This window comes from Salminus brasiliensis, chromosome 15, assembly GCF_030463535.1.
Source record: "Salminus brasiliensis chromosome 15, fSalBra1.hap2, whole genome shotgun sequence".
Taxonomy (NCBI): Eukaryota; Metazoa; Chordata; class Actinopteri; order Characiformes; family Bryconidae; genus Salminus; species Salminus brasiliensis.
In genome coordinates this window covers 18,788,420-18,800,634 of record NC_132892.1, presented here as the reverse complement: position 1 = coordinate 18,800,634, position 12,215 = coordinate 18,788,420, and the positions used below count along the sequence as shown (strand labels likewise).

Genomic DNA, 12,215 nt, shown 5'->3' with positions numbered 1-12,215 from the left:
TCTATCTAATAATTCCCTGCTTGCCTTGTCCTGCACTATAAGTCATAAAAGCATGGCTTCTACACCCAAATAAGCACTAAAGGCTAAACCCTAATGGACGTTTCGTGTGGAAGTCGTTATTCTGTGACCTACGTAGTGCCCTACATAGGTAGCATGGAGCCATTGGAGATGTAGCCTACATGTGTAGTGCACTCCGGCCGGTAGTGCACTCCGGCCGGTAGTGCACTCCGGCCGGTAGTGCACTCCGGCCGGTAGTGCACTCCGGCCGGTAGTGCACTCCGGCCGGTAGTGCACTCCGGCCGGTAGTGCACTCCGGCCGGCTGGTGCTTTGTTGAAGAGCGCCCCCTGCTGTCCGGGATGAGCTAACACGCCCGAGTCTACAGCAGAGCTCGCCGAGCCGCTTTGTGGCAGCGTGGCCGCCGATTTTTTCACCCGAGGAAGAAGATGAGGGGGAAGATGTCCGAAGCTCATGCCGAGGCGGGAAACGAAATGCCGACAAAAAAGCAGAAATTGAGCAGCGACGAGAACAGCAACCCCGACCTTTCTGGAGATGAAAACGTGAGACTCGAGCCCGCTGCTGGTTTTCGGTCCTCGGTGGCCGCCCGCCTTCCCCGCTCCCAGCGTCTCATTGTTGGTGCAGGTCGAGGCAAAGTTGGAAGTTGCCCTCGTCGGCTCAACTAACTTAACTTAAGTTCATGTATTTCCTTCATATGTGATCCGGATTAGTGTTAAAATGGTCGTTTTGGTGCATTTTAATCTGTGTGTGCTTTGTTTTCGTGGAGACTTGCTAGCTAGCTGCCTTTATTATTGTCCAGGTTAGCCTGCTAGCTGGCTGAGTTTCCAGCTAGCTGCTTAGAAAATACTGTTTGGGGCGGTTTGGCGGGGTGTATTCGTTGTTGTTGGACAACTGCTGATTTTATTAACAGGTAAAGGCGAGAAAAAGGCCTGATTTTGTTGAATTCGGGAGGGATGTGTTGCTGGTTTGTGGAACTGCAGTGTCTAGGCCATAATTCTCTCTCTGTCAGAATCCGGGTGGGCGGGTGGTTTTACAGCGAGACCTGGCAACCAAGAAGGAGGCGATATTAACTCCATGTTCTCCAGAGGAGACACTAACCTGAACGCTGATCTACAGCTGCTATGTAAGGCAGATTGCTGTTGAAGTGGGAGAAGGTGCGAATACAGTGGTTCCCCATCATAGACCTGCTGTCCATACTCATGAGGAGCTTGTAAAGTAGTAAGTGAGCTGAAAAGTGGGCATAGTGTGAAGGGTCCAAGGGCTGGGGTTGGGAATTCATGCTATAATGGTCTCCAGCATCAGCAGTGCTTTAGCTTAGGGGTGGGAGGATCCTGGGATCATATCAGGAGGTGATTGACAAAACATTGTACAGATGTTTAGGCTGATGTTTTCTAACTCTACACCGTGTACAGGGTTCGAATGAGGGAGAAAACTAAAAACGGACAAAGTTGCCAGGTGTTTTTTTTTGCTGGACAGTGGTGACGAGCTCTAAATTCTCATATTGGTCCCAAAACTTTCACTATAAAAAAAAAATGCACTGTGCTTCAATCAGTCCACTTAAACGGGTATAAGTAGGCTCTCTTTGTAATGGCCTGCCGTCCGTGTCCGTGTAATTAGGTACTAGCAAGGTCCACGGTATGCTCAGTAAAGCAAATTGCGATGTAGTTTTATCGTGATAATGAGACAATATCATCATATTGACCACCTCATACGCTGGCCCGCATGCGAGGTTCATCTCTGGGAAGCCCTGTTAATTCACAGATCAGTTGGATCAGGTGTAGTGGTTAGTCCAGGACCGAGAATGTGAAGCGCTGCCTGCTTGGTTTCACAGCTGTAGCCACAAAACCAAGCTCAAAGACGTAATCGACTAATCAGTGTAATGTTTAACACCCAGACTATTCTTGGCTGAGGACCGAAATTGAATGAGTCTGTCCTTGTGTTTCAGGATGACGCCGTCAGCATTGAGAGCGGCACCAACGCCGAACGGCCCGACACTCCCACCAACACCGCCAATGCTCCTGGCAGGAAGAGCTGGGGCAAGGGCAAGTGGAAATCTAAGAAATGCAAATACTCCTTTAAGTGTGTTAACAGTCTAAAGGTAAGTAGATGGACGAGTGATTGATTCCTGATCTTGACTTCGTAGAAGCCATCATTCATCGTTTGCCCGTCTTGGTCCTGCTGTCTGATGGTTTTGATTGCTTGTTTTCTTTAGGAAGACCATGGCCAGCCTTTGTTTGGCGTTCAGTTCAACTGGCATAGTAAGGAAGGCGACCCCCTTGTCTTTGCAACAGTGGGAAGCAACAGAGTGAGTGTATGAGGCTAAAGAGGACCGTGTTGGATGTGTGCCTGAATAACCATTTATGTTGTTCATTTGAACTGTAGTAGTCTGATCAGTGTTGATAAGCAGTGTTACAATTCTGATTTAAGCACACCTCAGTACTTAGCATCTCAAAATAAGAGCTAGATCTCAATATAGCAAAGGCTATTTCTGTTACCAACAGGCAGTTTTACCCTGAATAAATGGTGCTTTAAAGACGCCTTTGTAGAGGAGTGACTGAATTTCTCTCCCAACGAATTTGCCATTACAATTAGGGATGCATGATGATATCAGGAAATAAACTATTATCAGTATCAGAGTATCAGACAAATGGTTAGCTTTGAGCTTTTGATGCTATGCCAAAACCCAGATATTTAATGTTGTATTAATTATACTTTAGGAAAATGTTTAGGAGAAGTGATGCTGGGCTGCTGTGCTTCATTAGTTTGACTATATTCATAAATCTATAATAATTCTCTATGATGTTAATCTAGGTTTTAAAAATCAGCCTCAGAATTTGCCTCAATGAATAAACATGAATATTGGTATCGCCATCGATCTACTACTTTATTAGTGGTGCATTCCTATTGTTGATGTTTTTCAACCAATTTTTTTTCAGAGCCTACATAATGCTACGTATTTACCCTGTGATCAAAACATGTAATTAGAGTTGTGCCATATCAGCAATACAAGTATTTTTAGTATAGTATAAATGGGGTTTTTATTATTGTTACTTTGGTGTTAATTACATCTGACTGTCATAGCTATTATTATTATTCTGCTGTTAATTACTATTAAATTAATCCGATTTTAATAGCATGTTCTAGCATGTCCTATCTTTGTCACGGTTATGTATAATTAGTTGTTTACACCCCTATCTTTGTAAAATGTAGATGTGGGTTTGTAGATGTCTAGGTGATTTGTAAAAAGTCATTGGATATCATTTTCTGTGCAGGTCACCTTATACGAGTGTCACTCCCAAGGAGAGATCCGGCTCCTGCAGTCTTACGTAGATGCGGATGTATCCTCATGTGGCTCTGTTTGTTGTTAATTCTTTGACATTTCTAACATACTTAACAGATTTAATTATATCTAACTTATCTGTTATTGTGGCAAAGAGTTAATATTACTATAAGTCAGATTGATTGTTGTTTGCAATGCAGTGGACCCGCCCCCCCATTCTCCTTAACTGTTTAATTGACCAGGCAGATGAAAACTTCTACACTTGCGCTTGGACATATGACACCAGCACCAGTCACCCTCTCTTGGCTGTGGCTGGCTCCCGAGGCATCATCCGCATCATTAACCACATCACTATGCAATGCGTCAAAGTAAGTGAACTGCTGTCTGAATATCTCTGATTTAAGACTAATATAACTGTTGCTAGTTTAGAGAGGGGGGGGGGTGTGGAACTACTTGGCCACAGACTTTGGATACAACCCTAAGCCACCCCACCCAATCTAACTGAATAGGGTGTGTTATGTTTGGGTTGGAGTTGAAACCTGCAGAATGGTGGCTTCCCAGGAGGAAGGAGGAAAACCTAGAGTGATCTTAGCAATACAACATGAGAGGGAATGTTTAACTGTAAATGACATTAGGGCTGTGAGATTTTTCACAATAGAGGGTGTCTTGATTCATTTTTTTTTAAGTGTGGGTGACCTTTTGGTTATTGTAATGGTTATTTGGCTACAGTAGGATACACCAGTAGATATTTGTCAGCTAAGGCTTTTCTATAAGACTGTGAAACAGTTAAGTTAACTAAAATCTGCATACCTAATAGGCTGCTATTGTAATGTTTGGTTTGCAGCATTATGTGGGGCATGGAAACGCAATCAATGAGCTCAAATTTCATCCAAGAGATCCCAACCTCCTACTGTCAGTGAGCAAAGGTAAAAATGCCTCACTACATCTTATATTAAGCAAGTCTTTTTCACACACATGGTGCTCATAAGTCTTTTGTTTATCAGACCATGCGTTGCGTCTATGGAACATCCAGACGGACACACTCGTAGCCATATTTGGTGGAGTGGAGGGCCATAGAGATGAGGTGCTGAGCGCGGTAAGTGTGAAATAGAAATAAAGCAGAATAAATGGCTTTGATTTAGCAATCTGGTGAGCAGATCTTTTTTAAACCATCCCTTTTATGTAATTTTAGAGTCCTCCAGTGTTGTAACTGTGCCTTTTGTTAGAATTTCTTTCATGCAACCTGCTAAACTATCCTGTGGTTTGCAGGACTTTGACCTTCTTGGTGAGAAGATCATGTCCTGTGGAATGGATCACTCTCTGAAGCTGTGGAGAATCAACTCTGAGAGAATGCAGAAAGCAATACGGTGCTCCTATGAGTACAATCCCAGCAAGACCAACAGGCAAGACCCAGTTTGATAATAGTCTATAGACCCTTTTACACATGCAGGCATTTTACCTGGATATTTAGCTGTAATTAAACAGGAATGGGGTAAGTAAGATTACACTATTACTGATGGCCAATATATCTCTCACCCATAAATGGAAAACAACCCATTCTTTTCTCTTATTTTTAGCTCTGGCAGGCACTGAAGTGTCTGTATAATCAGCAATGTTGGAAATTTTAGGCACCCTGCATTCCTCTATGGTGTGCGAACATGACTTCTAAAAAAACAAAATCAGTTTAAAATGTTTCTCTCAGTTTTACATTAAATGCTGTTTTGCAGTCAGTGCCAAATAAGTAAACATACAGGGGCAAGCACCCTTTGTCTTTTGTAAATGTTGATATTTTTATATTCTTTAATTTTTATAACATATTTCCTCTTTCAGGCCTTTCGTGTCTCAAAAGATCCATTTCCCAGACTTCTCCACAAGAGACATCCACAGAAACTATGTAGATTGTGTGCGCTGGCTTGGAGATTTAATCCTCTCTAAGGTAAGACAAACTGTTTTTACATTCTTTCTTAGTTATTTGAAAAATATCTGTTGACCTGTTTTTTGTGACGAAAACAAGACAAGAACTAAACAAAAAGCAACGTTTGAAAACGAGAGCTGACGATGTATCACTTTGTCAATGAATAAAAACTAAACGATAATGTAAAAGACTGGCAAATTGACAAAATATCTGTTAAATATCAAAATAACTTACCATGCTAAAAAAAAAAAAAGAAAATTATATTATTGTTATTTGCTCTTTTGTGTTCTATAAACACTGACAATTTCTGTGCCCACAATAGCCCAACTATGTCTGTCTAAGAAAAAAGTGTTGATTCTGTTAATGATATTCGCTGACCTATTTTTCACAATAAAAATAAGACAAGAACTAAACAAAAAGTAACGGTTGAAAACCACAGACCTCAAGACACATACGAGTACCCACCACCCAGAAATAAACAAAAAGGTAAGCTAATGATTCCTTCAGATTTAGGGAGGCAGGTTTGACTAAGTTACTTTATCTTAATTTGACGTAAGTTTGATGACGTTTTAAGCGTTTAAAGTAGGTAATAGGTTGGCCTTTGTGTAAACCATCATCTTTAGCTTAGCTGTTCAGACCGCAATTCCTACAGCCTTCATAGCATTTCAAATTCTGCAGAATTATTAATAATAATGAAATTAAGGGGCAACAAAGGGCTACATAGGAGCATACCCTCAGTAACAGTGCAATGACTATTGTATGACTGCACTGCAGGCATTTTTTTAAATAGTCAAACTTTAAAAAATGTGTGACATTAGACTAGAAATTAATAATAAACTTAATTACTAATTACTAATATTAATTAAAATAATTAATTACTAATATACATTTTAGTCAAAAGGCTAAAACTAAATCAGAAACCTGACAATTAACACTATTCCAAATCAAGACATTTACAAGAACTGTACAAAAGACTCATAAAATAAATAAATGCTATAAATGCTCCCTAATGTGAGCTATTTCTGAAAAATGTTCAGCACAAGGAACTGGTTATCCTCTGTGCAAAAGTGTCTGTTTCCTGTTTGTGTTTCAGTGTGTTATGATTGACTAAATCCATGCCTCCTTGTTCTCTGCTCTTCTTGTGCTGCAAAAGAGGCTGACGCACTTCTGAGTGGTTAAAAATAGGATTGAAGAGGACCTAAAAAACATGTTACAACTGACAAAGCCTCAAAATGACACACAGGCTCAGTGCTCGAGTCATGACTAATATCAGCTGCATATTCTCTTGTTATATTGGGCTGGTTATGAACAGTCAGACTAATTGGGCATGCATGTACGCACTGATTCTTAGTCAGATTGATACCACACTATTGATGTGCATGTAAACATGGTTAATATTGCTTTCCCTGAATCTCTTTCTATGTATTAGTCCTGCGAGAATGCTATTGTGTGTTGGAAACCTGGGAAGATGGAGGATGATATTGACCACATCAAGCCCAACGAGTCTAATGTGACTATTCTGGGCCGTTTTGACTACAGCCAGTGTGACATCTGGTACATGCGCTTCTCTATGGACTTCTGGCAGAAGGTACATATTGTCTAGATCTTTATATGTCTTTAAATATGCCTTAAAATAAGTGCTAATGAGGCTTGTTCACTACTTAGGTTTAATCATGTTTGCTTTGTTCAGATGTTGGCTCTGGGAAATCAAGTCGGAAAGCTTTATGTCTGGGACCTGGAAGTAGAAGATCCTCATAAAGCAAAGTAAGACTATTTGTACTCATTACCTAAATACTTAACCATGTTCTGTTCTGTTTACCAGATTACTACAGAGCTCTCTTATTCTTTCATGCCTGCCTCTCTCTCTTGTTCTGTAGGTGTACCACTCTCACCCTACCGAAATGCACCTCAGCCATTAGACAGACCAGCTTCAGCAGGGACAGCAGTATTCTCATAGCTGTGTGCGATGACGCCTCTATCTGGCGCTGGGACAGGTTACGCTGAGAGGTTTTCGTTCCTTGTGCCAGTAGAAATGACTGCTCTTCACAAAAAGTCCTTGTGGCTGAGGAACCTGGACAATGGATGGTCTTTAGGTCCAATCTGCTTAGGCTGTGGAACTTGCTTACCTCAGATGTGTCGCACCTCTGCTTTTGTTTTGTCTTTTCTGTCTTTAATAAAACTTATTTTGTACCATTTTCTCTTGTGTTTTTAAAACAAGAGTAAAACATAAACGACTGTATTTTTGTCAGGTGAAGGTAGAGGGAAAACACGTTTTTTTTTTTGTTTGTTTGTTTCTAGCAGCAGTATGTCTAGATTTAAACCAGTAGCTTAATTATGTTCTTGACAGTGTTTTTTACTATTGCAAAATAATCAAAATATTTATGTTTTTAAATAATAGATCAATAATACATCCTTTTTTGACTCATTCTTTTAAGATTTGAAATTAAGGAAATTCTGACTCAGTATGCCAACATCACAAGATATTACATATTAAGAGAATAATTATTGTGATTATAGTAATTAGAAATGGACCCTTTTTTGAGAGATCATGTCATAATTTTGGTTAATCTGTAAAACTTCTGAGTAAATAAGTCATGGCTTCTAGGTTTCAGCTTTACTTGATAGATCAGTATGATAATGCCATATTAAAAAAAACAAAACTTAAAATTTCACATGATTACAATATGCCCTAAAAGTAATTTTTTTAAGATGTGTCCAGTTAATTTGGCAAAAAGTTTTTTAATGTTTTTTTTTTTTTTTTTTTTTTTTTTAAGTGAAACATTTATTGAGGGACGATCATTTTAAATATGTTCCTATGTACTATATGTTAAACCGTTTTGAAATATGGCAATTTATTTATTTATTATTTGGTAAGTCAATTTTTTCAACTATTTGTGTCCAAATTTGTTTACGAAAACAAGTCATTATTTTTTATGCAGTCTAAAACTAGGTATTTGCAGATTTGTTTAGTTTAATATGATGATTATAAAGCTTTCGCTGGTGGAGGAAATCGGCGAGCGCAGCCCTGTTGTTTTGCTTCCGGTGTTAAAGGGCTGCGCTGTTATCAGCCGCTCCTCCCCGAAGTTTCTAGCAGTAGCGAGAGAAACGTGCTGTGCTGATCGATCGAGGATCAGTGACTAACCACAACCCGAATCATGTCTGATCTATAAGTTGAGAGGCCATCAAACAATGGTTGGATATTTGGTGCGACTCTCCCGGGACTGAAATCGCTGCTGAGAAAGCTCGGATCTGCTGCTGCTGCTGCTGCTGCGCGCGCGCTCGGTTTATAGTATTGATCATGTTTGGCTGTCTGGTTGCAGGCAGATTGGTAAGCAATCGATACTGGTTAATAAGGCAGTTTATGCAGGACTGAATTAACGACAGGATTAAACTTGCATACGCGGCTAGCTTAGGTCAGCTAGTGTCGAGCGATTGAGTTATTTTAGTTAGCTAAAATAAAAAGCTCTAGCCTAGAAATATTTGGGAGATTCGTGTTTAATTCCACCTTAAATTGCATGGAATTGTGCAGTAGTTCGCTAGCTACAAGTTAAGGTGGAGAATAAGACGCTAGGTGAAGTAAACGCAGGCCAGCTGTCTAACTTTACCGTGACTTCAGTGCCGCCTGTCCACTGCAGGTCCAGACAGACGCTCAGCAGGTGGCGAGCGACAAGTTTGTATTTAACCTGCCGGACTACGAAAATGTCAACCACGTCGTGGTCTTCATGTTGGGAACAGTGCCTTTCCCCGCTGGCATGGGCGGCGCCGTCTACTTCTCCTTCCCCGACCCCAACGTTGGGCAGGTTTGGCAGCTCCTCGGCTTCATAACCAATGAAAAGCCAAGTGCCATATTCAAAATATCAGGCCTGAAAGCCGGTGAGTTCATTCTCCGCTCTCTGACTGATTGAGTGGACAGTGTATGACCTGGTCAGTCAACTTTTCCTTACCTCTATCACCTGTCTTTTGGAAGGTGAGGGTGGGGCCCATCCGTTCGGGATGATGGCTGCCCCTCAGGCCCCCTCAGTGGCCCAGGTTGGCGTGTCCGTGGAGGCCCTGGACCAGCTAGCTCAACAGACGCCTGTGTCCAGCGCAGCTGTCTCCACCATGGACTCCTTTACACAGGTGAGACATAGAAGCAAGGAACAGGCCTTAAAGGAGAGTCTCCGAGTTCTGCAGTGGTGGTAGTAATGGGACCCATGGGTTTCAGTGTTTACAGTGCACATTTATTCTGCTTTTAAAGTTTTTAAAGGTAAAGGTGCACAATGTGTCCTCCGCATTTAACCCATCTGTGGTAGTGAACACACACACTCACACACACTTGTGAACTAGGGGCAGTGAGTACACACACACCCAGAGCGGTGGGCAGCCAACTCCAGCGCCTGGGGAGCAGAGAGGGTAAAGGGCCTTGCTCAAGAGCCCAACAGTGGCAGCTTGCCAAGCCCGGGAATCGAACCCACAACCCTGTTATAGATATCCCGGTGCTCTAACCGCTGAGCCACCACTGCCCCTCACTGCCCTTTTAAGTGTTGTTGTCTGACTAAATCCATTTCCAACAGAAGTAAACTTAAAAATGAATTGAAAATATTTATTTCAAGTCATTTTGGGGCAGTTTATGGAGATAATATATGAACCCAGGCATTTTCACTTTTTGACATTATTTGCAGTTGTTTCTTACTCTTGTCTCTACTCCCAAAATTTCAGGATGAATGCGCCAAAAGAAATCCTCAACGGTGAAAAGTGCTTTACCTTTTGCTTTACTCTGTAGAAATGTGGGTTTATGGTCAGAAGATAAAGGAGTCAATCGATCAGAATTTCCTGATATTTATGTGTAAAAGAGTTAAATGACACCTTTTGTTTGACCCCACCATTTTTCAAATGGGCAACAATACTAAACAGGGATCCAGGGGGCAATTTTTAGTGATTTTGGGGGGCCTAGATAAAAGCCATCCTTGATTGGAGCCCCTAGATACACATTTATATATTGTGCCATCAACCTGATTTTTTTGCTTAACATTTATGGAGCAGCAGATTTAATGTTGATTAACTAGAATCAGACACTGCAAGCTTATCAGATACTCCACATTCATTCTAATTTCATGCACAGTGGAGAGAATAGAGCCTTTTTCTGGAAACAGCTGAACCTAGGTACATTGTCAGATATGTACTTTAGTTTGGCCTGAATTGACAGTAAATTGCTTTGGTTATAAAGGTCACTTGCATTTCGGCAGTTCTATAGATCTTACTTATACTTACTGGTATCAGTTAGTGGGAGTCCTGATGTGGTGGCATGAGAAGAAATGCCATAATTAATATTAGTAGCAGTTTTCCTTTCCATATCGTTGTTTATTATGTAATTACCTTGTTTTAATGGTCAAGAGCTTGAGCACCCATAGTTTTCCATCGTATTTTTAAATGAAAAGGGTGGCATTGACTCCTCTGTTCTCCATATTTATATCTATTTAATCCAGTCTGCACTGTTCTTTACTGCTGCACTTAGCACTTTACTTTAAATATATGCACATGTTAAGTTTACAGGACTGTCTGTGTGTGTATGTCACTATGTGTGTGTGTAGGATGGGTGTGTTTGTAACTTCTGTAATGTCAGTAATCGTGCACTGTGAGCTACTGTAACCAAAAACAAATTCCTTGTATCTGCACTGTTCTTTACTGCTGCACTTAGCACTTTACTTTAAATATACAACTTTGCACATGTTAAGTTTACAGGTCTGTCTGTGTGTGTATGTCACTATGTGTGTGTGTAGGATGGGTGTGTTTGTAACTTCTGTAATGTCAGTAATCGTGCACTGTGAGCTACTGTAACCAAAAACAAATTCCTTGTATGTGTAAGCATACTTGGCCAATAAAGTCCGATTCTGATTCTGATTCTGATTTCTTTTTTCAGTACAGCCGTATTTGTGTAAACTGCTGTCTGTGGTGATCAGCAGTATGATACAGATTTGCTGGAAGATACTACTGTAATATATTACTGTAAAATTAATCTTCCCCTTACTGGTCCTGACAGTTCACACAGAAGATGTTGGAGAGTCTGTACAACTTCACCTCCTCCTTCGCTCTGTCACAGTCCCAGATGACGCCAAACCCATCGGAAATGTACGTTCCTGCCAGCTCCATTCTTAAATGGTGAGTATTCAGTGCAAATTCACTGGCAGTCAAAAAGAATTGCTCAGGTCATACGCTGATGTTTGGCAGCGAAGGGTGTGACGATACGCCCACAATCTGATTCACGAAGCTGGGGTCTCGTTCAGACGATGTTTTTAACGAACTTGGAATGAAGATGAAGATGATGGTGACAGTATCAGTTTGGCTGTGTAATGAGGGTATTCACATGACGTCACGGGTGGCGGGTTCGCTGCGGCCACGCCCACTAAATGGCAAAAGACTGTACAAACAGATTCAGCAGGAATGAAAGCTATTGACTGCTGAAAGCAAAATAGGATTGCTAATTCTGGTATCCAGGCAGTGAGTCTTGCGGTCCTCTAAATGGATGTGATTTGAGCCTCAGTTCGCTAGCTTGATGTCCATGGACCCTTGGTTTCTTGATATTTGGGTAGATCGCTCTCGAGTCCAACTGCCTTTAATTAGAGCAGATAATCGCTTGTTTCAGTCTCGGGTTGGCTGCTTTCCTTATAAGCTCAGCCGCGTTCGTAGTGTTTTACCACTCAGTCCAACTAAAGGGGGCGTGTTCTGGTAAGAGCGTGGCGTCGGTGCATAACCTTTATTGTCCAAGTTGTCCTTGATGTTTCGTGATTGATCTTTACGAATAACAACATTTGAGTAATTCTGTTTAACTGGTTGTAAATGGTCTGTGTCTTTGATTTAGTTATAGAACCTCATTAATGCGTTCCTGTCGTTCCTCTGCAGGTATGAAAACTTTCGGAGGCGAATGGTGCAGAATCCGAACTTCTGGAAGACGTGACCTGCTTTCCTTACAGAGTTACTGATTAACCGAGGGGCAGAAAAAAAAAATCACTGCCTCCTCACAAGCA

The 12,215-nt window shown here is 41.2% G+C and overlaps 2 protein-coding genes across 2 annotated transcripts; both read left to right on the top strand.

The window, feature by feature from the left end:
• Positions 1-375: 375 nt before the first annotated feature.
• eed (embryonic ectoderm development) lies at positions 376-7,406 on the top strand. The gene is made up of 12 exons (XM_072656800.1): positions 376-558; positions 1,962-2,114; positions 2,229-2,321; positions 3,289-3,354; positions 3,539-3,664; positions 4,141-4,222; positions 4,301-4,392; positions 4,566-4,699; positions 5,127-5,232; positions 6,641-6,799; positions 6,902-6,975; positions 7,089-7,406. The coding sequence occupies exons 1-12, from the start codon at positions 445-447 to the stop codon at positions 7,213-7,215; spliced, it is 1,326 nt and encodes a 441-aa protein (XP_072512901.1). The 5' UTR covers positions 376-444; the 3' UTR covers positions 7,216-7,406.
• An 856-nt stretch (positions 7,407-8,262) lies between these two features.
• Positions 8,263-12,179, top strand: hikeshi (heat shock protein nuclear import factor hikeshi). Its single transcript, XM_072656705.1, has 5 exons — positions 8,263-8,539; positions 8,847-9,084; positions 9,179-9,330; positions 11,231-11,349; positions 12,091-12,179. The coding sequence occupies exons 1-5, from the start codon at positions 8,510-8,512 to the stop codon at positions 12,143-12,145; spliced, it is 594 nt and encodes a 197-aa protein (XP_072512806.1). The 5' UTR covers positions 8,263-8,509; the 3' UTR covers positions 12,146-12,179.
• Positions 12,180-12,215: the final 36 nt, after the last annotated feature.

Bases quoted from the DNA above. Each gene is read 5' to 3' on its own strand.
- hikeshi (XM_072656705.1), top strand. From the start codon at position 8,510: ATGTTTGGCTGTCTGGTTGCAGGCAGATTG. The intron at 8,540-8,846 runs GTAAGCAATCGA...TGTCCACTGCAG, and splicing joins GTCTGGTTGCAGGCAGATTG to GTCCAGACAGACGCTCAGCA. The intron at 11,350-12,090 runs GTGAGTATTCAG...GTTCCTCTGCAG, and splicing joins GCCAGCTCCATTCTTAAATG to GTATGAAAACTTTCGGAGGC.
- eed (XM_072656800.1), top strand. From the start codon at position 445: ATGAGGGGGAAGATGTCCGAAGCTCATGCCGAGGCGGGAAACGAAATG. The intron at 3,665-4,140 runs GTAAGTGAACTG...TTTGGTTTGCAG, and splicing joins TCACTATGCAATGCGTCAAA to CATTATGTGGGGCATGGAAA. The intron at 5,233-6,640 runs GTAAGACAAACT...TCTATGTATTAG, and splicing joins GAGATTTAATCCTCTCTAAG to TCCTGCGAGAATGCTATTGT.